Raw genomic sequence first — 25,343 nt, 5'->3', positions numbered from 1 at the left:
AGGCTATTTTCCTGTGGGGTAGCGTTGGGAGCAAGTCAGAGTTATCGGGGCCACATTTTATGCAGGATCTCTGTAGGCCATCTAGTAGTTTTGGATTTTGTTCTGGTTGTGCTGGCATGTCATTTGTAGATTTCGAACAGATGGAGAATTTTTAAAGCACCAAATCAGCTATCATCCCATCTCCTGCAAAGAGAACAGTCTGTAGGGGATAAAAGTGGAATCAAGAAAGCTGGGTATGAAGTTATTTGATAGATCAGATAAGCGTAAGAGGGTTTGGATAGGGTCATGGTGAAGAAGTGCTCGCTAAGCGGCTGGGAGACAGGAGTAGTGTCCAGGAAGCCAATGAAGACAGTGTTTTCATAAGGAAAAGGGTCAAATAAGTCAGTGCTGTGGTGAGGATGAGCAAAAAGAGGCTTGATGTTTGACACCTGTCACTGGCGAGCTTATAAAGTGCGGTTTTCCTGGAGCAGTGGAGAGAAAAGCTTAATTGGAGTGATTCAAAGGAAAGGTGGAAGCTGAGGAAGGGGAGGCAGAGAATATAGACTGATGGAATTTTGCTGTAAAAATAAAGCAGATAAATGGAGCAGAAATGTATACATAAAAAAAATGGTTGTTTAATGGATCAAAAAATTTTAAAAACAACACTCAGAAGAAAAGATAGAAGGGAATGGATTTATTTGTAAATATTAGTCACTCTAATCTTAAATGGAAACTTGAGGCCATCCTTTCGCTACTTCTTGAACCTCTCCCTATCCCTCGGTAGAAGAAAGCCCTCCCCTGTGGATCAGGGATGAAACAGACTCCAAAGATCAGCAAGGCCACCTCGTTTATGGTAAAGGTTCTAGAAGGAAGCATAAAGGGAAAAATCCATAGACATATATGGGGCAAAGGCTCTCTTGTCTTTTATAGGATCACTACCTCTCATTCCCATCCTTTCTTGGCCATGATTATCTTTTCTCTCATTTTGGGTTTCTGCCCAGTGCTTTTGAATTTCACTTTCCAGAAAGCCAGTGGTCCTGGCCAGAACTCTTAATTGCAGATTTAAGAAGGATAAAGAGAGAAGGAAGGAGGGAGAGATCAAAACAATAAAAAGCAAAAACTTACTCTAATTGGTTTAGGTCAAAACAACGAATCGATTCTGTTTTTTATCGCCAACATTTTTTCTCATAATAGGAATAAGACCTTAGAAAACAGAATCAAGTTATAGACCTAAGAGAAAATGTCAAAAAAAAAAAAAAGTCACTGAACTTCTTTTAGTCTTTACCAGGGATCAGTAAACCATAACCCATGGGCCAAAGCTGGCTCACTACCTGTTTTTGTAAAGTTTTACTGTACCAGAGCCAGGCTAATTCATTTACATATTGTAAATGCTTCTTTCATGCTACCATGACAGTGTTAAATAGTTGTGAAAGAGACTATATGGCTGTAAATGCCTAAAATATTTACTGTCTGGTGCTTTGTAGAAAAAATTCGCTGACTCTCTAGTCTGTCCTAACATTTCCCAAAACATGCCCTCCGTGAGATTACCTCATTGGGATATAATGAACACACAGGCATGGAAATTCAAATTAAACAAGGTTAAGCAAATTTATTTACTGCAGGACATGACGGAGCTTTAATATGCCGCTATGAATGTGAGTCTCTAACAGAGAGATAAAATGTGCTTTGCAGTTTAAGGATGGCATTATGGTTCTGATTCCTAAAGATGTCCAAATACTGGCCTGAAAGACACTTCTTCTTTTCATAGGGTCCCTGGACAAGTAGTGTCATAAGGGAAAATGAACTAAGAACAACAAAATATCACTTTATTAATAGGTCCTCAAGTGTCCAATGCTCCAGTGTAAAGACCATGTTGAAACACATAATTTGTAACTTAAGGCACACAAAGGGCTTCCTGTCTTCCCCCCTGATTTATATCTTGGGTTATTATGTAACGCCGGGAATTGAATAAAGGAGGTTGAAGGGGATGAAGGGGGAGCAATATGGCACGTTGGCAGAGCAGGCCCTCGCCTAAATCACGTGCTCGGAGGAAGTGGAAAGAAGAGGGAACAGTCAGAGCCCCACCTGCGCAGAAGCAGCAGTGTCTAAACGGAAGTGTGGCACAGTGCGTGGAGCCTTGTTTATGCTTTTAAGGCTCTGTGATTGTATCTGACGATAATATGGTCCAGTCAATATTCTAGAACTCTGAACAGTCTGATATGCATGCAAGTCCCTACATGCAAGTCTTCCTCCTCTGCTTGTCGTGAGGACGATTAAAAGGCACGGGCAACTGGGGACAATTAAAAGTGCCCTGGCATGGTAAGAGGATTGTGTAGTGTATCCTTTCTCTATAATTTGTTGCTTTTTCCTAACGTGTCTGAGTTCCGTATTCCTTCAGATTTTACAGAATCTTCTCAAAAAAAACATGGTTGGAGAGCATTGGCCTAAACTAGCGGTCCTCAAACTTTAGTAGATATAAGAATTCTTAGAGGTTCAGGAACCTGCATTGTTTTAAGAGACTCACCAGTGGGTATTCCACTGGTCAGATTTTGAGGGACAGTGGTCTCAACATTAGCTAGAGAAACAAAAGAAATTTTTTTAAAACTTTTTTTAGTAGTTGCCCAAGAGTTTAAAATATACATTTACAACTAATCCAAGTCCACGTTCACCCTTCTTTATCTGTGAAAAATTTCCTTACTTTGAAGTCTGCTCTGTCTGAAATTAATATGGCTACTCCTGCTTTCTTTTGTTTTGTGTTAGCATAGTTTCTTTTTCTTCATCTAGTTACTTTTAATCTACATGTATCTTTATATTTAATATGAGTTTCTTATAGGCAAGATACAGTTGTGTTTGCTTTTTGATCTCCTCTGACAATCTTTGCCCTTTAATTGGTGCATTTAGACCATCGATGTTCAGTGTGATCACCGATACAGTTAAATTAATATCTGCCATATTCCTGGAAATCACTGTTTCCTATTTGTTGCCCTTGTTCTTTGTTCCTGTTTTTGTTTTTCATTTATTTATCTATTTATTTTTTGCATTATGTAGTTTTCATTGAGCATTTTATATGAACCATTTTAACTTCCTTATTATATTAACTATACTTCTTTTCGACCTTTTCTAGTGTTTGCAAAAAAGTCCTTAAGCTGTAGTCCTGCCGAACTCGGCAGAGAGGGTTGGAGTAAAGGTCTAGGCTGGTAACTAAGCTTCAGTTTCACTCCAAAAATCACACGTCTTCTTAGGAAACCTCTGACACAGATAGGCAGTTTGTCTAGACTTTTAGACTCAAATTTTGGCAAACTGAATTCTCAGAGATGTGACTGACAAATTAACCTAGAAAAATGAGAGTCTTAAAGACTAACGAATTCTTTGTATGTTAGAAATGATTGAATCATTTTCACAAAGGCAGTGGTACATTTGGAGGGGTTTTAGAGTAAGACTTCAGAAAGGTTAAAAAAAGTCAATTTTCTAGGTTGTTCAAATATGCTTTCTGGAGAGTTCTAGAATTTCCTTTTCTGGAAATCACTAAGAACATTAAGAGTAGTGTGGATGACATGAAAGATCTTACTTGGTTTGCAGATAGTTTGCAAGAGAAATGAAGACTCACTAGAACAACTAAAATGGAGCTGTCTGCAAAGAAAATGAGATGCTTTGGTAGGCAGCAAAGTGACAACTAGAAATGTACACACGTTAGATAGAGAGTAGAGGGAATTAACATATTTCAGCAGTTACAGGGTTCTAAATTTTGAAGTTCTAACCAGCTCTGAGATACAGAGTCTGATGTATAATCATTGTGTATGTACCTTTTTTTTTTTCTAGAAGGTGCCATTTTTATATTTTATTTCTGTAAAAATAACTCATATGTCCACTTGGGGGTAGTAAAGTGTGTTTTCAATATCTCTAGGGAGTCTTCAGTATTTCCTCTGCAAATGTATTAGATGTGGGTAAAAACAGCACCAACTAGATGTTGTGCTATTTCTTTTACTTTGTAAGTGACAGTTTCTTCTAGTGCATAAATAAACACAATAGGAATTATGGGCAAACAAAGATTGCATTTCCTTTTTTAAATTTATTTCTTATAATGCCCAAAGAGTCAAAAATATACGAATTAAAATTGTTTTGTCAGCAACAAATATACCCAAGAGGCGGAATGACATTTGACTTAATTCTATAACGGTGGTCTCACTATATTCAATTCAGTTCAGTTCAGTTAGAATAGTCCCAAAGTTGTTTGAATGTTCCTGGGTTGCAAAGATATGCTAATACTTGAATTATTTTCCTCCTCTTAAACAATCCCAAGATTTTTACATTTTTACTGTAATAACAGTAACATAATAAATTACTACAAAACTTATAAATAATGTATCTTTATTATCTCAGTTTCTGGGGGTCAAGATTCTGGGTGTGGCTTAGCTGGGTATCTTGTCTCAGAATCTCTTAGGAGGCTGCAGTCACTTCAGGGCTTGACTGGGAGAGGATCTGCCTCCAGGCTCACGGGCAGCTGGCTTCCCAGAGAAAACTATGTAAGAGAGAGGGAGAGGGGCCCATGCCCAGGAGAGATACCAGAATCTTTCTGTAACTGAATCTCGGAAGTGACATCCTGTCATTTCTGTCACATTCTAGTCGTTAGAAGAAGGTCAACAAAGTCCATCCCACATTCAAGGGGAGGAGATTACAAGAACATGAGTACTGAGAGATGGCATCATTGTAGGGGTACATTTTATAGTCTGCTCAACCCAGGTACAGATTATACAGCTACACAATTTTAAATTATTTCTCTTTTGAAAAATTACTAAAACAGTGTCCAGTAGTTACTCAGATTTCTATTTTATGGCAGGGTAACCAGAACCTGTCTTGCATGGGCATCAGAGGACATGGGTTCTGGTCCTTCCTCTGTGCTGACCAGCTGCAGCACCTCAGGCTCTTAAGTTAAAATCTTGGTTTCCTTGTCAAGAGAGAGGCAGTTTAATTTTGCTCTTTAAGATCCCTTCCAGTTTGGTCAGGCTTTTCCAACAAACAATCAAACTCTGTTTTAAGGGGGGTCTATTTTTCTTTCCTTTAGCCAGTAGTTTCTCAGCCTCAGCACTGTTGACATTTGAGTCTGATAAGTCTTTGTTTTTTAGAGGGGAAGCTGTCTTGGAACTGCAGAATGTCAAAGAGTGTCCTTGGCTTCTACTCACTAGAAGTCAGGAGCAGCCCCCTACTTGTGACAATAAAAAATGTCTCTGGACATTGAGGACCACGGATCTAGTCAGAGCTAAACAATCTGACATACAGAAATAATTTCTTCTTCTGTAATATCTTGACTTTCTTCCATTAAGAAAAAAAAATTAATACACAGGTGTTAGTAACTTACAAGTATTTGTAATTTAAAAGAGAAGTGATCTTTTGAGGTAGAAATTCAAGATCTGGAGATGAGAGGGTGTTTCTAGTAACTGTGTCAGGGGATGAGGGTGGGAATGGGAACTATTCATACTAAGCATGAATTATAGTATTCCACACATAAAAAAAGTAACTACTAGAGATTAATTTTCAGGAACCACAGAACTGATTGTGTGAAAATATGCATGAGTCCTGTGATGATTAATTTTATGTCTTGACTGGACCATGGGATCCAAGATTTGGTCAAACATTATTCTAGGTGTGTCCATGAGAGTGTTTCTGGATGATTATGCAGGTAAACTTCCATTTATACTGGTACTAGGAAGAGTGGAGCAGTCAGTACCTGTCAGGCTTGTCTCCTTGTTATTCTTCTCTGAGCTTGGTGTCTAGGCTAGAATGATCACAGTAGTTGTATCCTTAGCCCTCTGACTTCTAATTCTGAGAGCCCCAAATCAGAAATTTAATTCCCCCAGATGAAGACAGGTCAAAGGCCTTCAGAAACAATTAATATGCTTGGCCATCCTTAGCAGCCTGGGTGCCTGTAGTTTTGCTGACTGCCCTATCATAATATTGATTAATCTTTCATGCAACAGAGAAACAGTCTTCAATACATATTCGTGCCTTCATTATTAATGAAATCCTAGCAGTTGGTGATGGAATCTTTGGGAGCTTGTTTATCTGGTGGAAATGACTACAAAAAATGTCTGACACATTTCCTGGTATCGAGCTCGTTTAGATCATCTTACATTTGAATGCTGCCAAAGACAGAAACATTTTCTAAAAACTTAAAGTAAAATGGTATTAAAAAATATATCTTCATGAAACAATAAATACCCCCATTCCTATTATTCTCCTACAAACACTTATAGCACTTCCTAGGTGTCAGACACTGTCCTAAGAGCATTACAAATTATATATTAATTTATTTAACCCTCATGTAATTACCATTATGTCCATTTTATAGACGAAGAAACTGGGCCACAGAAAAATTAGGTAACTTGTCCAAAGCCACACAGCTCATTATGTTACAGGCAGGATTTGAACCCAGGCATCTAGCTATAGTGTCCATGCTCTTGACTACTATGTTTGCTCTCTGATCTGTATTAATGATTTAGTGGGAAGCAAGTGAAGAGGTAATATTTGGGGATGACATTAAACCGAGAGGCTTTTTCAGTGATGCCAAGGAAATGGAGTCACATGTGGAATCAGTGTAGTGTAATGGAGAGCTCAGACACTGGAGTTCACATAGTTCTGGGTCCAAACGTACTGTACTACCTACTAGATGTGTGTCTCCCTTAATCCTGGTACTTCACTCCCTCTGGTGGGATGGCCTCATGGTGAGTGGGGATTGGCCGTATGACTTGCCTATCATGACTTTGAGATTGGCCATATGACTTACCTACCATGAGAAGCACATACTCCAGGTGGCCACTGTGTCTCCCGTCAGTGCCCAGTTTGGGGTGGAGTGGAGTCACCCCAGCTAACCTGCAGATATATGACTGAGATGTAAATACTTACCGTCGTATGCCTCACTCAGACTTGCGCGTGTCTGTCTATTTTCCTAAGTGTAAAGAGAGGATAAGTCTTATTTTGTCAAAGAAAGGGGGATAGTAACATTACCTTCCTCAAGGTGAAGTTGTGAGAACTTAGTGAGATAATAGTACAAATGAATGTTATGAAGTAAAACTTTCAGTTTCTGTTGTTAAACACTTGGTAATAAAGTTGGGATCAATACTAAAATTTTCAGCGTTTACAAAGGGAGACATGGAATTATGATAAGATAGTTCTTCTGTTGGTATAATATTCAAATAAGCAAACTTTACCCAAGCCTGATTAAGACCTATTTTCAAAATATTTACTTGCTTACAAGTCCTTTTTATCTGTACATTAATGTAGACTTTTAAAAATACACATTATTTCATGTCTTTGAAAATAATGAATTGCTTTTCTTTTTAGTTTTTTTTTAACCTTTTCAGTCTAATCATTCTAGCCTACGAAATTCATGGTATATATTTTTTACAGTGTATATATTTCACTGGCAGTGGTATAAATTAGGTATATGCAGCAATTTCTAGGTCGTGTATAGATTAGTTAAAATTTATAAACATTTGGCACTTCCTGGAAAATGTTTTTGAAGTATAATATATATGTATATATACATACATATGTGTGTGTGTATATATATAATGTAGAGTTCAACTGTGATTTAGTGATTTAAAGGGGACGAAAAAAGAAATAGATCGTTTGGATGAACTGAACCTTTACTTGTCTTGCATTAGCCAGTATGACCTCAAGCTTTCGTATAATGTTTATGTAGTACATTTCTACAGATTTAAAAAATGAAGTCTCCAGCCAAGTAGAGAGAATGTGGAAATTCTACATCTTTTTACAATGAATTCTGTGAGATCTTTAAAAGAGATATATAGGGAAGATAACATGTAGATCTGTTGCTGTTTTCTGCATCAATATTAATGAACAGTATCTAAGGGTAATTCTTCCACTACAGGTTAATTATAAAATGCCGATTAGGCTTTAATGTCATAATTAACATGCTTTGGAATATTTTATCGCTTACCTCGGTCAAAATCTGGTCCATCAACTATTTTTTTTAACGTGTTAACCACAATTTTAAGTGGTCTGTAATTATAACAGTGTTATTGGGCATCTATTCTATAAACAAATCACATATGTTAAAGCAAGACGGCAGACTGCTGGCATATTAATAGTGGTGTGCTGACGTGCAGTGTTTGCTGTTCTATGCCATAAATATTCCCACTGGCTGATTTCAAGCTACTGGTCATTTGACAACAGGCTCTCAAAATTCCTTTATATGTGACAATAAATTTTGCAGACTAATCCTAGCAATACCAGCACTGAACAGCTGATACTTCTACATACTGGATTCTTATTCTGGAATAATAATACTTTTCAATTATTTTGCAATGCCTTCATTGAATTACAACTCATCCATTAAAAGAGTGTCTTCATGTAAGACTCTTAAGGGCACTTTACAATAGTGATTATAATAATTTAAGTCATAGGCTACTTTGAGGTGCTGATCAAAGCTATAAACCATCTCTCCAAGAAAAAAAAGTACATACTAAGAATTACTAATATAATTTCGGGGGCGTTTTAGACGTCCTGACACTTGTTCATGGGTCTCAGATTAATAATCTCTGCTATCTCTTTTGGTTAGACAAATGAATTTGGCAAGCAACCTTTTGAATGTCATTGCTTTAGTTCACTAAGTTTGTTAGTTACTAGATGACTCAAAAGTCATATCTCATTGCAGAAGGGCTAAGTTATCTGTGTTTTATGAATTATATTTTCTATCCGTCTTCTTCCATTATTCACAAGATTTCTTCTATTATTCACAAGGAATTCATGAGATGATGATCAGGTCCCCATTGAGTAGCATTGAACGATTTAGTTTTAGTATCTTTCTTTGTTCTACTAATTTTATGTGGACTATTATATAAGCTAATTCTAGGACTTGTGACATTTCAGTTTTTATTTTGAAATATAAGCTTCCTATATGTGTATATATATCCGTGTGTGTATGTATGTATGTATGTATGTATGTATAGACCAAACCTTAATTAACACTCGCTTTTTAATTTCTTTTTAATGCTAGGCTTAATTAAGCCTATTGCCCCCTGACTTGGCCAAACACCTTTTTTATATAGTCCCATAGTACTTTATTTTGTAGCACGCTTCATAATTAGATTTAAATAATTATTTCTATAATGATTTTCAAAAATAATCTCTTCTACTAGATGTAAACTTTCAAGGCCAGGAAATTCATAATCTGGCACAATGCATTTTACCTAATAGGTACTAAGTGAAGATTTGTTGAGTAAAAGAATTGGTGAATAAAAGATCATTTGGGAGGGGGTAAAATTTTAAGAAAAAAAAAGGTAAATGGAGAGAAAGCAAAAAATAGACCAAAGTTTTATTTCAGTAACCAAATTACTAGCTTCAATTTTAGTGTTGTTTCTTCTTCTATCCATTCACCTATAATATTAGCATTTTTAGTCCTGGTAATTGAGAGTCGATGTTAAAGTATTGACCCTACTAGATCTTCATCAAGAATGTCTCTGCTTTAACAGGCAAAAAGGAAATTTATTTCTCCTCTATTTCTGAGGTTTTGTTTTGCTGAGTCTTTTCAAATAAATCTGCAAATGACCAGAGAATTCTACTCACCAACATAAACCATCACTGGAGAATTCAGATTCATTAAAGTTGGCTTGTAATTAGCAAAGAGATTTAAAAAATATCGAATCACTTTGAAGATGCCTGTTCAGTTAGAAAATGATGATGTCAGAGACCAAGACCTCTATTTATCAATAGGGATGTTTCATTCAACTTGAGGAAAATTCAGAGACTAAAAGCTGGAGCTGGCATGTTTCAGCATCAGTAAACCCTGGAATTGGGAGGGGCCTTCTTGCAGCACAGGCACAGCAGACGTGCTGTTATAAACTCAACTGATTAAAGGGCCAATAGAAGGTCAAGTATCCCTGTCAGAAGTAGAATCTTCTTATTCTTAATATGGTTCTGTTTGGAGCTGTTGTTTGGCTCAGTACATTGGAATATGAAGTCAGCTCATTTTCCACATATTTAGTGAACATCACCATTGCGATAGATATATTGCCAGGGTTCCAGCAACAGCAAAGATGAACAAAAGATACCTTGTGCTTGATGAATTTACATTCTGGCAAAGCAAGAATATAAATCATTGAAATACAGAGCAGAGTTAAGAAAAAGCTTAAGAGACATAAAGCGAAAGAGAATTTGGATACAACATCTATTTGAATAAATCAAACAAAATTTCGTGGAGGAGGTACCCCAACGAGATGGGAAGTGAAGGATGGGTAGGATAGCAGCAGATGGCGGTTGGAGATGAAGAGGCATTCTATAAGCAAATATGTGCAGCTGGGAAAACTGGGCACATTTTCATAAGAACGAGTAATACAGTTTGAGTAGACTATTTATTATGAGTCTGGGAAGTAGATCTTTCCCATTATGTATATGAAGAATGTTATATATGTAATATATGTAATGAAGAATCAAATAGCTGAAAGTCATGGATTTGAGACCAGTAGTTACCATTTAACTTGTCTTTTTTTTTTTTTTTTTTTTTGATACTAGACCATACTACCGTCTACTTATGAAGTAAGACTTTAGAAATCCAAATCTAGACTAAATTGTGAAAACAACTAAGTCTGTGTTTGGTATAGTTCATGTCTCTTTTTTCTCTCTGCGTTCTTCCTTCGGTAGGACTTGTATCTGATCTCATTCCTGGTGAGGAATGACTGATAGTGATTTGGGGATTGGGAAGGTGGGAATAATAGTTGTAAGGAGCATTCCCGTGTTATCTGGAAGTCTCTTAAAGTAGAAGGCTTCAGAACTCTATGGAACCACATTGTAATGGCAGAGTATGAGACCGTAGAGTAAATAGTTTGCTGTGGAGAAACACTGGCGTGGACCTTTCAGATCGTATGAAGGGAAAGCACATCTACATGTCTTGCTTCTGTGGCTGACAGGGACCAGGAGTCATAAGAGCGCAGCCTGACTCAGAGTGTGGATGACTCAGAACAAATCATTCCCATTAGTGGAAAGTATGCAAAATATTGGTGCCATGCTTTGCTAGTCATGTTCTCTTCATAAACTAGTGAAGAGGCTTGAGGCTGTTAGGATAGTGGAAAGATAACTAAAAATCAGGAGGGTCTGGGTTTTAAGTCTAGCAATTTTCTCATTTGTTAAAAACAACAAAACAAAACAAAAAACTAGAAATGGGTATATAAATCCTAAGAGCCGTTTTACCTCCCTAATATCATGTAAGAACACATAAATTATGGGCAGTCCTTCCCTGCAGTGTGGAGGCAGGGAGGAATATCAGCTCCTTGAGAGTTTTTTTAATGATACCCGTCCTGTACAGGGGACTGTGGGGACGTGACAGGTGCAGGTGGACAAGTGACAAGGGAATTGGGGACCTGCCTCTTCAGTCAGCTCCACAAGGTGACATTCTGTCAGGAAGATGTTCCGCTGGGCAGGTAGCTCCTGTGGGTGATGCTGGGACTGCCACTGTTTGCAGGAAGGAGAGATCACATTCCGGAATGCTGCTCGGAAGCGGTGAGAGAGTAGGTTATAGATGATGGGGTTGACAGCTGAGCTCAGGTAGAAGAAGACACCTGGAATGCAGGGGATTGAAGAGACATACCAAGGAGAAATTGAGTGAAGAGGCATGATAGGGAGAAGCATAATGTTTAACAACAGCCTAGAATTCTGTGATTGCCTCTTTTGGAAGTGATAACATATACAAGACTCTAATTGAGAATACAAAATGCTCTACCACTTGTGTACGTAGGAATCAAACACAAAGATTAAAGAGTCTTAGAAAAATTTAGGCTGGCATGGGATCTCTCTGAGATGTTCTGTATCTTTCTTTGATCTCTACTTGTTTAATTAAAGAACGTGTTCCCATAGCATTAATGAGAGATGCTTAACTATCAGAGGAAAGAGAGATGTTTTTATCTCATTGGAGTTTTGCTTAAATCTATAATTTGAAACTGCAAGTAATGGAGGAATGGTAAATTAGTCAAGGCATAGTCCCTGCTGAGATTCTTTTTATGCTAAATATCTTCTCCAAGAAATAGTAGTTTCCGATGTTCTTTCTTGTTTAGCTTTCCCCTTGATGATTCTTCCTACTTTATAACCAACTTTATTGAGAAAGTGTATTTCGCCATTTATTTTCTCCACCAAATGCCTTGCACACTGCCACTTTCTTGTTTGGTATATCCTCTTCCTTTATTACTGTATCCTATTTTATTTCCACAAAGCCCCAGATGAGCTTAAAGTTGAGGGTCAAAGGACTTGGTTCTGATCTTGACCCTTGCTTATTCTGTGACCTTAGGCAGAATTGGCACTTCAGTTTCTTTCTTTATAAAATGGGAATGATAATACAGGCCTAATACTCCTCCCTGGATTATCATGAGAATCAAGTTGAGATATTATCCACAGAGGGGCTGAGAATGGCTAAGAAAATAAAGCACATAATAGATATTTTCATCAGCATGTTCATTGTTGTCCTCATTTATTTAGTTCAGGACATTCAGAGTGCCATATGACCTGTGCACAGAATTGGGAAGAAAGAAATGTAGAAGAACATTTCTATGGACCGTTAATCATTTAAAAAATAAATACTGATTGAACTATGATTAGGTGCCAAGAAGTTTGAGGCACATTAGCAGATAGTGAATTTAGACTTTGTTCTTTAAGGACTTAGAATAGTATTCCAGAGGCAAGCTCTCTGCCTACCTTAAAAAGTTAACAATAGGACAATACCAAATAATATCTGTTAAGAACAAAATATGTAATACCAGCAGTCATGCTATGGAAATTCATATTATGACATGAATTCAAGAACTGTAATGGTCATGAGTGATTTAATGGGGTTTTCACACTCTAGCCAGTCCCTGAAGTGGGTAGAGACGGTCGGCGAAGAGAGGAGCGAGTGTGGCAGGTGGAAGGCATGGTGAGCACAAACGTGCAGAGGCAGGAATGGTTGTTTTGTGCAGGGATAAGGTAGAATGTGCAGAATTTTCTAATTAATCAGTTTGACAAGCATATGGTCAATGAATGAAGTAGATCAAAAGACAGGTTGGGGGCATTTTCTGTAGCTTCATCTAGTTGGCATTGTAGAGGAAGGAGAGGTAGAGTCAACTAGTTAAGTCCAGTAGTGTTTTCCAGTTCATTTAAAACCTCTCATTTTTTTCCAGATTAACCATGAAGATAAGAGCTATAAAAATTTTTGAGATTTTGCCCAGAATAATGAATAGCTTAACATGGAAGAAAGTGCCAATGTGCAGGTACAAGCCGCACACGAGGCCTGCTGAGGGCAAAAAAGAGGATAGTAGAAAATAAATAATATACATGGTATTCATTATACATACAAATATATATATATTTTTTTGCTCTGTGCACATCTGGAGCTTAACTTGCACAAGTGGATCGTACCTTTCCTCTCTGAACCAGCTGGCGATGAGCAGAGGTACAGAAACAAGTGGTCTGAACCTAAGGCTGGAAGATGTACTGTCTGAGAAAGAGGAACCTAGGTGGCCATTCTCTGCTCCATTTTAGGTGAGAGAACCCTGAACTTGAAGTTAGATGATTTGGCCTCAGCCCTGTTTTTATGATTTGCCAGCCATGTGCCTTTGAGCAAGCCATTTCTTCCTTGTGGAACTGTTTCTTCAACAGTAAAATGGCGATGGTAATATCTACTTAACAACTTTGTTGTGATGATTATAAAAAGGTATATAGTATTTTATAGCTTAAAAGCTTTTTAATAGCTAATATTTTATTTGCTTCTTACCGTCAGCCCATGGTTTGTATAGAGCAGGCGTTATTGCTGTTTTTACAGTTGAGGAAAGTTTGGCATGAAGGAAGCCATGTTCTTCAGATCACTCAGAATATTAATGGTAGAAGTGAGATGGAAATCCGGGTTTTCTGACTTAGTGACCTTTCTACCGTTGTTTCCACCACCTTCTATCGTACCCACAGCAAGCAGTGTTAAAGTAGCTTAAAGGCAGATCTCGATCCCCCATGAATATTCTTTGGTTGGCTTTCATGAGTATCTAACACTTGCCAAAGACTATATAAGATTTCAGGGACATGGGTTTTTAATAAATAGGAACCAATTCAGTCATGTGTTCATTGGGAGGAATCCTTAGACTATTTTCCTGTTGTAGTCATCATGTTTAGAGTTGAGGTCTTCTATAAAGTAGCACCAAAAATAGTGCTGCCTCATAGTATGGCAGGTCCCCATGATAAATCAGCATATCCAGATAGAACCTACTGCTCAAAGCAAAATGAAGAAGCTGCAATTACTCAGTTACTTGTGATGCAACCAAACCAGCTAAGATTTTACCTGACACCACGTGGATGAGATTGAACACAACAGCCAGGGATTCATTCCATTCCTCCACAAAGCTGAAGAAGAGCCGATCAATGTGGAATGGGGTCCAACAAATAGCAAACACTAAAACCAAGACAACTGAAAAAAACAATGATGAATGGGAGAGCGAAAGCAGTCAAAATAAGGATAGGTATACAATGCCCACCATTCTTTCTAGCATTTTTCCCTTTATCTTTGTTAAGCTATAATTATTACAGATCAACTAGATCCTAAAGAGCCTCTACATAGAATATTTAAACTTAAGAATGAATTGTATAGGATTTAGGATTAATTTTCCATATGATTGTATAAGAGTTCTTGTATAATGTAAATTTAAACATTTAAATTTACATTTAAAATTTTTAAAATATTTTAAACATTTAAAATAAAAAAATTAAACATTTAAAAATAGTATCAAATTTATTAAAGTACTGAAAACATTCTATTGTGGAAAATGAATTGTTGCAAGTAGACCATTGGAACCACATAAATCGTTATATAAATAAAATGGTTGGGTTCAAGGAATTGATGTTCTTTCAAGTCATAGATTAATCACGAATTATTAAATATAGTGTAAATTTACCTTGTCGCTCTAGAAAGAACTAGAAGCTTCTCTGAATTCCATCATTTAATATTTTGTGAGGGGCGGGGGAGGAGAAAGAGAAAGAACAACCCTCAGTAAATGTTGCTTTATAAGCATCTTTTGGTTGGAATGGGATGCGTCTATTATCTTAGAAGCATCTAGAGTACAGAATTTCTTCCAATTTCTTTTTGTTTTTACTTTTTATTTTGAAAAATTATAGAGTCACAGGAAGTTGTGCCTTCTAGTTTCTTAGTTTTAGTTTCTAAGGCAGAGATTGATGCCACTGTGATTTCTCTTTGGGCCACTTAATCTCCACAGACTCTTCTGAAGTTAATTTTTTCTCTTCTGAAGTTAAAAAATGTACAAAATATTTTCCTTTCCCATAATAAGATGCTTGAGATTTACCCTCCCCTTTCCCCGCCCCACGGATCTTGTAGGGGCAAGGGGAGAAACAGGGCAATAGATAAAACAAGATCACCTATGAGTTGATAAAGTTTGAAGCTGGGTGATGGGGTGGTGCATAGTGCTTGTTTTACAATTCTCTATCTGTGAGCACATTGGAGGTTTCCATACTCAACAGTACACATATTTCCTGTTGTCATTAAATGTATTCATAGTAAGTTGTTTGCCTGCGTGGTGTGGTTTCAGGAATATCTGGCAGTTTCTTCTGAGGTTGCCCCCAAGAAAAAGTCCCTAATGTGCTTATTACTGCATACAGTTTCCTTTAATTAAAAATTTAATTGCTGTTAAAACTGAACCCTCCCATTTTATCATTGTGACTTTAATGTGAATGTGTTTCAAGTCTTTTTGTAGGAGTAAATTATGATCGAGGAGAAAGGGGAGAGATAAGGAAGACACTGGAATTCTTAACAGGGAAAGTCAGGTGCCAACAGAGGCTAACGCATTTCCAAGAAGATGATTGTTAGAGTAGAAAAGACAAACTTTAGTGACTTCACAGTTGTTTTTGTTGTTGTCGTTGTTGCTGTTGTTCATAAATGTCACAGAGTTAAGTGGATGCTTCATATGCATATTAGCTGGAGGATTTGTTTCTTCTATACCTTAGGTTTTGACATGGAACACATATTATGAACCTCTTTTCTTCCATTACTATCTCTCCTAGGCTAGCGCTGGATCATATATTTTTATAACATTCTTTTGGGAGTGTGTAAATCAGTGCCTGGATATATTTTTTAAACCTCTTATCTATACAGAAGGGGGTATTGTTTTATGTAAAATCATGCAATGTCATAGGTGGAATGACTACTTTAGTGGTACTCTTGGCCAGATGGTTTTCATCTGGAATTAAAAGATCTCATGAGGTCCAAGGATAGGTAACAGGGATTCCTGATCCCCTGAAATGAATAATAAAACATTTTGCATATGTGCATTTGTGCATTTTCTGAGTGGAGAGTTGGCAGCTTTCATCATATTTTTAAAGAAACCTATAATCCAAATAGATTAAAAACCACCCACTCATTTTAGAGGGGGAAAGAGAGGCTCACAAGCTCAGAGAGTGATGTGATTTACCAAACACCACACACAGTGAATGCAATTTAGTGTGCTGTTTTGAGTGTTAAAAACTGAAATAGAAATAGAAACAGGTCCTAGAAACATGAGTAAGCCAAGAAAGATCAGATCATAATATTATGTTTCAGGTGAATTTTGATCCTGACCCCAGAAGCACTTTCTCAGTACCAAATGCAACTCCTTTGATTTTACAAACAAACAAACAAACAAACAAACAAAATGAAGGACTTACACAGCATTTTGGTGACTGATTTTCTGGAGGGTCGTTGAATATTTGCAGTTACTTCATCTGCCTCAAGTAGTTGGCCTTTCTTTAGCTGCAAGGGAAGTGGAAAGAGATGTTAAGAAAGGGGAATATTTTTTTCTTCTGTGAAGATTCAAGAAGTATAACTCTAACATTCAGTTCGCAATCCCAAACCTGGGACTTAAAATAAATGTTAGAATTTGTCAAATGTGTAACAATAAGATAGAGGTGGAGTTGGATCCATGTCCGCTAACTCACCTGGATAGGTGGCTGTGGTCAAGTTACAGTGTGACCATTTTTTGTCTGCTGTTCTGTGTAACTCTAGTTACATAGTATGTTAATAGGTATTCTATGAAAAATGTGAAATTATGAAGTTAAAAAGTGTTAGATAGGCTTTTCCATTCATTCATTTATTCATTCAATACTTGTTATACATCAATTAGAATAGAATCCCTCCGCTATATGGTGGGTGGGCAGTAGAAAACAAAAAGATGATATTTCTGCTTTATGAAGTTTATAGTCTTCATTGTAGGTCTTCTCAGAGACTTTAATATGCTAATGGACATTATGAATCTTCATAGGAGATCGTGTATCTCTCTTCCCCCACCCTCACCTTCCATACCCCACATTTTCCACCCCAGCCTCAAGGAGAATAGTGCTTCTTTGACTAGACAATACCCGCCCCCAGCTCTTTTCAGTGGAATACCTAGTATTGTCTTGATAAGCACTTTTTGGGGAAATTCGGATTTCCTAATATTACTAATAAGAGTGCATATGTTTCTGAGTCTAGAAGTTAAAAATGCTCATCCTTGTTGGAAGACATAGTGATTCTTGAAGTAGTCTCTGAAAATTTCAAATACCAATAGTGCTCGTACAAACACTCACTCTTGCCCTGCTCAAGTCCCACCTACTCCTAGAAGATTTTGGTGGCCACTATAGTCCATTGTCCTCTCCTTCCTCTGAACTCCCATAGCACTGAAGATCTATGCCATTATCTAACATACTAAAAGATATATATTCAACCAAATAAAGGAAGCTTTAAGGACTCATGATGAACTACCATCACACATCTAGAAAATAGTATAACATATATTTGCCGATTGGTGCCCCAGCATTTATTTCCTTCTTCTCTTACCAATAATACCCCGATTTTCCCTTAGGTAATTTACTCTTTCTCCATCTTTAGTCATTAATTTGGATGGGAACAATCCTATTTCCAGCTCCAGATTTAGTCCCTAAATAACTTAGCTACATCTTTTAGTCAGTCACAGTGATTGAGTAATAGGGACCAATGAGATTTCAGATATTTCATGTACTGCTAGGAATGGAAGTTTCATTTTTCTTTCATTGGGCCTGCCAGTGGGAGCTCCTTCTCATTAATCTGAATATGAGATCTAGAATTACAACAGCTATTTTTTTCCACCGTGAAGAAGGTGTTTGGAACCACTCGTGAGCCACTGTGTGGATCTCAGGGTTGAAACCAACACCATAGAAAGAAGAGCAAAGAAACAGAGGTAAAGCTAGGTCCTTGGTGACATTGTGTTTTACTGTATTAATCGTCACCAAGAGCCAACTCTACCTCTGGGCTTTTCGGGTCTATACTCCCCTTCATATTTTGCCAGATTGAATTGAGGTTCCCTCATTAGTCATGTAGAAAGTCCTGATGAACTAATCGAGGTCATTAGGTGGAAGGAAAATTCAACATATTTTACTAAAGAAGAAACTGGTGTGGTTATGTGCAATAATGGAACAGACTACTCTAAGAATTAGCTTCCTGGGATGGGTGGCATTTTTACAGAATACTTTAGGCAAAGATATTTAAAATTAAATAAGACTTGGAAGAGAGGTCATTAAAAGTTGCCTCCAAAGTTAGACAAATCAGTATCCTGTTGCCCTAACAAACACGTAAGCTCCTAGAAGTCAGGTGGCTCTCGGGACCACAGTGGCCCTGAAGCATCCAGTAGGATAATTAACAAACTTGGTCATCTGCCTCTTAAGTATATTCATGCTCTCTACATATACCTGAGTCTTCACAAAATGATAGATTAAAGTTCCCTTGAGATTTGACCCTTCATAGTCACCGAGAACTTGAAAAGAAATAGAGGAAAATATTGTACAGTTATTAGAACTAGATGGGCGGAAACCGAAGGTGATAAGATATATTAATATATTAGTAAAACAAAATAATGCAAGTAGAGTGCTTATCTCAGTACCTGGTACATGACTCTTAAGCTATGTATTATTGATGTTATTGTGATTCTGATTATTGTCCTGAGTCTACTCAAAAGACAATAAAAACTGAATTTTGATGAAGTAGAGTTATTTATTTGTACCTGTGGGCCTACTCATGTGGATTACTAAATCCCTTCTAGAAATCCTCCTCCTCATGAACCATTCATCTGGAAGAGATACTTGTGCTGATACAAAAAAGCAGCCAGATGCAGTGAGAAGAAAAACATTGATGTTTAAGGTAAGAACAGTACATCAAACTACAAATCTTACTAACTTATCTTCAATTAAATCTACTGAAGTTTCTAATTTTTTTACATCTTTAAAAAGTTGTCATTATTATAAGGTATTTATTCCGTTATTTGATTTCAGTCCATAATTAAGAATAATGAAAGAATATTGAGCTCTATTAGCCACTTCTAGCCAACCAGAGGAAGAGCGAAAGTCTTATGCATATTATACATTGTTCCAATAAGATTTGAAGGAGTTGACATAGTAGAATAGAATTCAAACAATTTATGTGGTCAATATTAAATGTGCTTTATTTTTTAATACTTTCATTTTCCTTCAGATGTTAGGCAAAGCAGATATTCAGCCATTAATTATTCACACCCATCCCCAAACTTTTGTTTTAAAAGTCAAATTACAAAGAGAGGAGAGAAAAATTGTGGCTACTATATAAGAAGCTCAGAAGTCTTCCTGCCCCGCTCCCTCCAGCTATGTGAGGTGAAAGGTGAAGGGGGGCCCTTGGGGGATGGTTATCATTCAGGTTGATGTATTATCCCGATCAACCTTTTTTATTTGATTAGACTCATTCCACCAACTGTTCATTTATGTAGTTTGTGGAGAGTAAGCTTCAGAATACCAAGATATAATCACAGCTTTTGTGTAAATATCTGAACAATTTTTTTTATTATTATTTAAAAAATTCAATCCAACTCTGACATGGCTGAATTCTGCTACAAGTTGTAATACATTCTCTTCAACTCAAGCACTAATGCTGTATGCAGAAGCAATAATGAGTAGTTGGGGGTTTCAGCAGAACTTCCTCCCAGATGAGAGGAACTCGCCTTGGGATTGTCTGTTTTCCATTTCCATCATGTTTGAAATTTGGTGAGCAGCTGAGTGGAAACTTATGACCTGGAATGACAAAGCTTTGAGCATACATGTGGCTTTCTTCCTTCTCCCCTGGTCCTGGGATTTCATCAGTTTCGGGGTTTCTGCCTTCTGAAGGCAGTGGGTCCCAGACTCTATCATAATTTTAGATTTGCCAAGGGAATCAATAACTTAATAATCCTCAGAGTTGCTTAGGTGTCTTTAAAATCTCTTAGGTCAAACAAGCCCTTTGCAATAGTGTTTCTAAGTCTTGTTTTGAAGGTAGAGAAGCTGAAGTCCAGCAATGAGGGAAACAATTTAACTTCATTCATTCATTGATTCATCCATCTTACAGTCTAGTTATAGAGAAAGATATCAAGGCACCCCAAAGTATAGAATTTTAATCCGTGATAAATCCAAGGAAGAGAAATCACTAGGAATCATGAGCACCTATACAGGGACCAAGTGTAGCTAGAGAATCCGGGAGAGCTTCTCTGAAGGAGTGTAAGTGAAGTATGATTTAAAGGATAATTGAGAGTTAGAAAGGCAAAAAGGATTGTAGTGGTAGATGGTGGGAAAAATACAGCAAAAGGTACAGTATATGCAAAGGCCTTGAGGCCCATGATACAGACTAGGGCCTACCTCCTGACTCCAGTTTTGAGATCTTTATATTCCTCTAGGAGTGACTTTGTAAATAGATAGTTCCTTCCTAGTATTCTCTGAGTAACACCTCATCCTTCTTGAGAACAAGATGCTGAAAGTTGCATTACATACACACAGCAGACTAGGGTGGTTTCTAAGCTATTGTCTGAGCTGTCACTTAGCTCCTGATACAAGGTAAGCTGTAGACTCATGACAGCAAAACCAAGTGAAACTCAAAGTAATTGATTGGGGAGGGGTGTTTGTGTTTCCTATTCAAAGTTAAATATTTCCTCCAAATTGACCCAAGGTAAATGATTGTTTGGTGCTGGATGAGATGCTCTTGAGAAGTTTGGAGTAGAGATTTCTCATACGGCTCATGATATTTGGAATCAAACAGAAGTACCACCACCACCGCCCCCAAGAGATGAACAGGGTAATCTAAAGCCATGATAGTGAGCTAGTCTAGGGTGACATGTCTCTGGGAATATAGGGGCCAGTTCTCCAGGAGGAGACTAGCACAACTCTCTGCCTGATTATATTTGCTCCTGTGTCCAGACATCAGTGATACTTAGAATTTGTTCTTCTTTCTTAAACCTTGCCATTCACCATAGATATTCATCACTGAGATGAGAATATGTTAATTGCTACATAATACACAGTATCAGAACTGTATTGAAGCATATGATATGAATGTGGTGTCTGCTTTTTCTTTCATTTATAACTCACATTACTCCCAGTCACAGATTTCCTCCCCCCCCACTACTTTTTTTTAAGGAATCATAGACTGTCAGAGCTATAAGAAGCCTTAGATATAATCTGATGTGGCATTTTCATTTTATAAATGTGAAAACTAATTCCAGGAGAGAATGTTGTGGCTTGCCTAAAGGCATATTATATGTGAGCTTCAGACCTGATGAGAGTCTAAATGGTCTCATGACTATTTTCTACACAAGCTACCTCCTTAAATAGGTATAAAACTGTCACAGTCAGACCTCATCTCTATGATTTTGGGTGTAGAGTATATCAGGACAAGAATTATACAGACTCACTCCCACCCTCATCAAAAATAGTTTCTCTCAGCTAATTTAGATCCAGAAAAAAATAAGAAGAAAGGAATCAGTTTACTACCATGAGCAGAGGAAAAGAACTTATAAGATATACTCCAAACTCTGATAATTTTCTATTAATTTTAGCTATCTTTTATTCACATTGTCTTCTATTCTTACATACTCTGTTCTCCACCCCATCCCTAAATTTCCACCTGCTCAAGGAAGTCCAAGTTGATCTCACTTAGGCCATATTTTTTTTTTTCATTTTAACCTGATATATCCACCAAAAAGTCAAAACAACCACAGGAAAGGTTCTGACTTTAAAACTGTCTATCTGTCTTGGAGTATAAAACAGGCAGCGATAATTTCTATAATGCTCAGACAAGGTTGGTGCAGAGGAAAATTTCAGTTCAGGCAGTAGGGCAGGAAGGAGACCACAGGGCGTGGAAGTCTCGCCAGGGATGGCCACCTTGTGCCATTTAAAAAGTGGCTCCACCTCAGACCTTCTGGTTCAAAATTCCCCTTTGGGAGGGGTTTGCATGTTGGTATCCACAGTAAGGTTTTTAGGTTATTTGTAGGAACACCTAAGATTGAGAACCACAGATATAGAGTAAGGAATAATGGAAGTTAAAGGAAATGATTTATAGTTGTGGTTACTGTTTGTCCAATTGAGGCAAGTCCTTTACCTTATGAGTTTCCTCTCTGAGCTCATTCTTTCTGTGTGCTCCCTTCCAATCCTGAATATCTCTAAGTTTTTCTTAGAAAACTTTGAGTCAGTGAGAAAAAGCAAGGATGCTTTCTTAAGCCAGCCAGTTTGGATACTCACTCTGAGCCCCATGAGGTAGTAGAGGACACTGATGACAGTCATGGGGAGGATGTAGAAAAGGAAGGAGGTGACCTGTATAATGAAATTATAGATCCACATGGGCTTGATGACTGTACAGGTGGCAGAGCCCGGGACCAAAGACCCATTGGGGAAGTAGTGGAGCTTAATGCCGTGGATGCTGGTGTTGGGCAGAGAGAAGAGAAAAGAGAAGCCCCAGACAATGCCGAGGATCCTGAGGGCCCTCCGCCGGGTGCTCTCCAGCTTGGCACGGAAGGGGTGGAGGATGGCCACGTAACGCTCCACGCTGACTGTGGTGATGCTGAGGATGGAGGTGAAGCACACGGTCTCAAAGAGGGCCGTCTTGAAGTAGCAGCCCAGGGGCCCAAACAGGAAGGGGTAGTTACGCCACATCTCATAGACTTCCAGGGGCATCCCAAGGAGCAGGACCAGGAGGTCGGAGACAGCCAAGCTGAAGAGATAGTAGTTGGTGGGTGTCTTCATAGTCTGGTGCCGGAGAATAACCAGACACACCAGGAGATTGCCAGTGACCCCAACCACAAAAATCAGTGAGTACACCGCAGTCACGGGGAGGAAGAGGTGGCTGCGCTGAGGCCCACAGAGGAAGGTCAGATAGTCCTCGGTGCTGTTTAGGTATTTCTTGAATGGATCTTCCTCTTCCTGCTGGGGAATCCAGGAAACATTCTCATGTTTTTCCATTACTGACTTTAAAATCCAAGACCTGAGCTTCCTCCAGAATGAGCCTCTGTCCCAAGATGAGCCAGAAAGGAAAGAGAAAGCAGACAGGAAAGCACAGACTCAGTGCAGGAGGCGGGAGCTGGTGAGTGCTCCTGCGAGGATCTCTTTTGAAGAGCCGCTGAGACAGAAGCCCCGCCCCTCCACAGGCTGTGGGCCAATGAGTATGTGCGAGGACAGCTGGGTCGGGCTTGCTGGCTTTGCAGGGCTTAGAAGAGGAGAGGGAGACGTTTCTCTCAAGAGAAGAAGCTGGCAAAACAGCTGACAAAGATGGTGACCCTGAAATAAGGTGTGGGCACTCTGAGCAGTGCATTTTGCAAAGTCGCGGGGCTCTGGGTGGAAATACAAATTAAAATTGGAGAGTCTTGGGTAGAAGAGTACAAATCTCCATTGATCTTTGTCAGTGGTGCAGCATGACAAAAATGGGAGATCAATAGATTTCTCAAGTTATCTTGTTCCTTTGGAAATTCAGGCATCCCTGGGGAAAGCATGATCGATGTGCCTTTTTGGTTTCGATTACATCCACAATAGAATCGAAAGCCTGAAAAAACATTTACTTCTTGCCTGTCAGGTAGCCCTGCCTGCTGTCTGACGCTTCAGTCTCTTTTGGCAGTTCCTGGCCATAGCAAAAGGCAGTGAGGTTTAGAATCAGGCACACCCATAGAAATCCTGTAAGACTTTGAGAAAGTTACTCAAACTCCCAGAGCCTCATTTTCTTATCGGCAAATTGGAGATTCATTTATTCTATTTTGTTCACCAAATACTTCTTGAGGACATGTACCAGGCAGTGTTGTAGGCTTTGTAGAAACATCAGTGAACAAGCAAGACAAAGTTTCAACCTGCATGGAGCTTTTCTTATGGTAGGGAATTCTGAATGTATACAAGCATACTACTAATAATATAATTGCAGATAATAATTCATGCCGTGAAGAAAAAGAAAGATAAGGGACCATACAAACATGAGACTGGAAGCATTCCTTTATCAAGGTTGCTCAAAGAAGACATCTCAGGAGGTGTCATTTGGGCTGAGTTATGAATGATGAAAAGTCAGTCATAAAAGAGCTAAGGAAAGTATATTCCCAGCAGAAATATTAGCAAGTGCCATGAACCTGAGGTGGTAACAAGCTTGATGTTTCAGAAACATCAGGAAGACTAGGACAGCTGGAACTTAACAAGTGAATTGAAGAGTACGAGTGATTAGATTGAAATGACTGGCAGGCACCAGATCGTGTACTCTTCTAGGATTTGATAGAGCGTTTAGATCTCATTCATACAGCAGGGGCTTTGGATCTGACTGAAAGTGCAGAGAGAAATATTTGGAGAGTTTTAAGCAGGAGAATTGAGAAGGGTGAAGTTTTAACAAGCGGTAGGCAAAAAGCCAGCACAGTATTCCACATAAGAAACAGCAGTGACTCAGATTGGTATGGCAGCAGTATTTTTGAGAGACATCTTTAGATTTGGAAATATTTTTTTCAAGGGATGAGACTTTATGTGGTTGGGAAGATTAAATGAGATGACGTAAAGCACCTTAAGAGGTGCTCACTAAATGTGAATTCTTCTTTCCCTTTTATTTATTAAATTGAGTGGTAAAACTGAGACTGAAAGGTAAGGGGACTGATTCAAGAATGATCTGTTGATCAAGATGAGACAGTTTATGCTGCCGTAACAAAATGACTCCATAACTCGGTGGTTTAAAAACAGTAACAATTTATTTCTCACTCACATGACAAATTTTTTGTTGGTCAGTTGGAGAGTCTGTCCCATGCCATACTCAACCTGGGACCTAGGCTGATACTGTGGTCACTGTCTGGGCCTTTGCTGATCATGGTGGAGAGAATGGGAGATCTAGAAGTTCTCAAATAGGTAATTATAAGCTCTAGCCCAAAAGCCAGTAATACATGCCACCTTTGCTCTTAGCTCACCGCTCATTAGCCAGAGCCTATCCTGTGTGTCCATTCAAACATAAGAGGGGCAGGAATGTCTAACATCAAGGGGACTATGTTCGGTCTAACGTGTCCTTGGACAAGTTATTTCATATGTATGTACTTTAGTGTCCTAATGTATAATAGTTGGGTTGTTGT

The 25,343-nt window shown here is 38.2% G+C and overlaps 1 protein-coding gene and 1 long non-coding RNA gene across 2 annotated transcripts in view; one reads left to right on the top strand and one right to left on the bottom strand.

The window, feature by feature from the left end:
• The window catches only part of LOC111737707, a 175,824-nt gene that overhangs the window by 80,027 nt on the left and 70,454 nt on the right, over positions 1-25,343 (top strand). Inside the window, exon 3 of the long non-coding RNA XR_002779541.1 lies at positions 19,041-19,138. This is a non-coding gene — a long non-coding RNA (uncharacterized LOC111737707). The remainder of the gene's footprint in view (positions 1-19,040; positions 19,139-25,343) is intronic.
• Positions 11,174-23,354, bottom strand: NMUR2 (neuromedin U receptor 2). Its single transcript, XM_011356771.2, has 4 exons — positions 22,510-23,354; positions 16,657-16,741; positions 14,288-14,413; positions 11,174-11,552 (listed from the first exon to the last, which is right to left on the bottom strand). Exons 1-4 carry the CDS (start codon positions 23,224-23,226, stop codon positions 11,257-11,259), a joined length of 1,224 nt encoding a protein of 407 aa, XP_011355073.1. The 5' UTR covers positions 23,227-23,354; the 3' UTR covers positions 11,174-11,256.

This window comes from Pteropus vampyrus, unplaced genomic scaffold, assembly GCF_000151845.1.
Source record: "Pteropus vampyrus isolate Shadow unplaced genomic scaffold, Pvam_2.0 Scaffold30, whole genome shotgun sequence".
Taxonomy (NCBI): Eukaryota; Metazoa; Chordata; class Mammalia; order Chiroptera; family Pteropodidae; genus Pteropus; species Pteropus vampyrus.
This window is presented reverse-complemented; position numbering and strand designations above follow the sequence as displayed.

What these genes read in the sequence shown, in the direction of transcription:
- NMUR2 (XM_011356771.2), bottom strand. Translation starts at nt 23,226, where the DNA reads ATGGAAAAACATGAGAATGTTTCCTGGATTCCCCAGCAGGAAGAGGAA. An exon ending in ACTACCTCATGGGGCTCAGA is followed by an intron (nt 16,742 to 22,509) that starts GTGAGTATCCAA and finishes CTTCCCTTGCAG; the next exon opens with CTAAAGAAAGGCCAACTACT. An exon ending in ATCAGTCACCAAAATGCTGT is followed by an intron (nt 14,414 to 16,656) that starts GTAAGTCCTTCA and finishes TGTTTTTTTCAG; the next exon opens with TTGTCTTGGTTTTAGTGTTT.